Genomic DNA, 3179 nt, shown 5'->3' on the forward strand with positions numbered 1-3179 from the left:
TGTTGTTGTTGTTGTACCGGAATAGTTTATGTGTTTTTTTACTCGAGCAATTCTTGTGGGTTTCAGCTGTGACGTCGATGATCTATGTTAGTAACATGCGTTAAAAAATCCGTTAAATTTTAACATGTGTATTGCATTAAAAAGTAATATTGTCGTATTATATTTTCCTTCATATTTCTCGATATTTTTTCTTACTTCTCTTCTATCTACAATCAATGCCTTGTTATTGTAAAGAAGGAGAAAGAAGAAGAAAGAAGGAATCATGAGGTGGTAGTTCAGTGGTGCTTTTAACTTTTCCACCAAGTAGAAACGGAGGACGGAGTTCTATACCATGGAGCGTAGAACTACCTCTCATGACCATGAAGGTTTACCATTCACGATTCCAGACAACTTGCAAAGCAGGTTTTTGCCCCGAGATTAGTCGGCTCACAAAAAGAGTAAAAAAAATCGTGCCTGAAAGGGAAACAAGAAAATAGAAAGAAGATAAAAAAGGGGAAGAAAGAAAGAAAAAGGCAATTTCACCGCCGCATACTAGGCATGTGACTGAACTTAACGGACTCATTTAATGTCAGACAGTTTAAGGGATCATAAATGTAACAATTAAAACCACGACGACCATTTATTTCAGGAAAAAAATGCAAGGGACCATCTTAGTAGCCTGATACAAACCACAAGGATCATCAACGTAATTTATACTAAATAAGTAAATAGTACTCTCTTTTCCTAATTTAATACTCTCTAGACAAAAACACACAACCGAAAAAATCACCAAACATTGTACTTTTTTGGATTGTTCACTTTACAGTTTTATCATCTTTTTTTTTTTTTTTTTTTTTTTTTTTTTTTTTTTTTTTTACATATTACGTAGTATATTGTTGTAAAATCATAAAATAAGAATTTAACAGAACTTTACAATATAATTTTCATATATTTAAAAATATGAACTATTAATTTGAAACAACCGAACAAAAAAAATACTACATTATTAAATTGAGACAAGGAAAGTAAGAAATATATATATATATATATATATATATATATATATATATATATATATATATATATATATATATATGCATGCATGGCTAATGACCTACGTGTATTGAATAACATTTTTATTCAGGTTGTGAGTTCAGTTTCAAGCAGGGGTTGAGGGTGGGGTGCTAGTGGGGTCGGCTGCACCTTGATGATCGAATTTTTTTAGTGTATTTTTATTTTAAATTTGACGTTTTTTTCAATTTTTTTATATTTTACCCCATTAAAAAAAGTTTCTGGATCCGCCCTTGAACTTTCAAGGGTAAATATATGCACATATTCGTGGAATAATTTGCTTGGTTGTGTGAGTTTTGTCTTTAAACTTAATATTTTAAATCGTCATGATATTGTATTCTTATTAAAAATCGTACTAATGGACAACTAACCGAACAAAAAGTCATGCTATGTTCTTTCAAAAATAAAATTGCATTGTTCATATTTTTTAATCGTTGATATGTTAAATGAACATCGATTAACCATTTAAGATATACGTCGAGCTATTCAAAGATAAAATAAGTTTTCTTTTTAATTATTCAAAGATAATACTCATTATTTAGAATTAGCTGGTAAAAATAAAAAATACTCATTATTTAGAATTAGGTGTACGACCATCTAATCGGGGTATTCTTGTATACTTGTATAATGATATAAAAACATTAGCCATTTGAGATATATACAATGTATACAATACAATGTATATAAAAGGCACAATTGTTACTTGAAAACGACATGCTACTATCCCATGTGTTAAGTACGCATAAATTAGTACGTATTCACGGTTGTCGCATTGTACACAAAGACGTAATAAAAATCTACTAAAATTAACACTTTATTTAATATAACCATTAGTAACATTTCGAACTCGGTATCATGAGGACGATGAATTGACTAACAATTACAGTTAAACTACTACATATATAACGTGATACTAAACTCATAAATCATCAAATCAAAACTAATTCAATTCTTCGGCATTCAAAAACCTAATTTTATAGATCTCGATTCGAGTTTAAATCAACAAATAAAGACGATTCACAACGAGTAAAGATCAGCAAGCTCATCCAAACAATCAGAGGTAACATTTAAATCACTAGTCTCAATCATCCACAATAAATGATCAAACAACACAACTTCACAATTAATAACCAATACATCTTCATCTTCATTAGCATCATGATCACTGCTCTGTTTCGACTTCTCAATTAACGCGCTTATTAACGGATGAATCAAGTACTTTGAGCCAATCACGTAACGTTTTCTTGTACTTCCAACGAACACTAGTTCCTGATCTTCTTCATTACTTGAGTTATCATCTTCGTTGTTTGCGTAAACAGAGGATATGGCATTAGTGTTCCATATAATTCCTCCTTTAATTTTGTGGTTATAATGATCATGATGATGATCATCATCATGTCTTGAGGATTTGGATCCGGTACTAGTGTTCGATAAGGATCGAGATAACTGTTTTGATAATGTTTTGCATTTTCTTAGCATCACATTGATCGTTTTCATGACTTGAGGCTGTAAATTGGTTGTATAGAGAAATGAATGAGAGATGCAGTTATATAGTTAGTATAGTTGGTATTGATGAAAAAAACAAAGAAGGATGTAAGTTGTAAATATAAAATAATGGTGGGTGTGAAGTCGATGTTTGGAATCAATTTGGGGGTCCTACTTATAACCGATATTAGTTGTTTAATGTTACGCTTCATCTAATTTTTTTTTTATTTACTGCCGCCGATTTTTGTTATTCTGACCTTGGTGGTGGTTGGTTGGTTTGTGCGGATGGGTTTTGATTCATGTTCGCCAGATTGGTGTTGCTGCATTTTTTTCAGTTTGTTTCTAGCTGCCGGCATAACCTCCGGCTGCCATTTTCTCCCTCTTCCTACCTTCTGATTTGAGCTCCTTTTCTGGCACTGGAGCTTGTTGGAATATCCTTTACGGCGGTGGTCGGCATACCACCACCTCGTTGGTTGTGGCCTTGTGGGCATCTAGGGATGGCAATGGCTACCCGATCTAGTGGAAATCTACCTGATCCACTAGCTTCGTGATGGATACAAATGAACTTAGATGTATATGGATATGGATATAAATTAACCTTAATGGATATGGATGTGGACATAGATGAAAATTTTTATCGATGG

The 3179-nt window shown here is 32.3% G+C and overlaps 1 protein-coding gene across 1 annotated transcript; it reads right to left on the reverse strand.

The window, feature by feature from the left end:
- Nucleotides 1-1953: 1953 nt before the first annotated feature.
- On the reverse strand, nucleotides 1954-2551 carry LOC139851413 (auxin-responsive protein SAUR78-like). The gene has a single exon (XM_071840444.1). It carries the CDS (start codon nucleotides 2545-2547, stop codon nucleotides 2068-2070), a length of 480 nt encoding a protein of 159 aa, XP_071696545.1. The 5' UTR covers nucleotides 2548-2551; the 3' UTR covers nucleotides 1954-2067.
- Between the last annotated feature and the right edge of the window lie 628 nt (nucleotides 2552-3179).

Source organism: Rutidosis leptorrhynchoides, chromosome 6, assembly GCF_046630445.1.
Source record: "Rutidosis leptorrhynchoides isolate AG116_Rl617_1_P2 chromosome 6, CSIRO_AGI_Rlap_v1, whole genome shotgun sequence".
In the NCBI taxonomy this organism is placed as follows: Eukaryota; Viridiplantae; Streptophyta; class Magnoliopsida; order Asterales; family Asteraceae; genus Rutidosis; species Rutidosis leptorrhynchoides.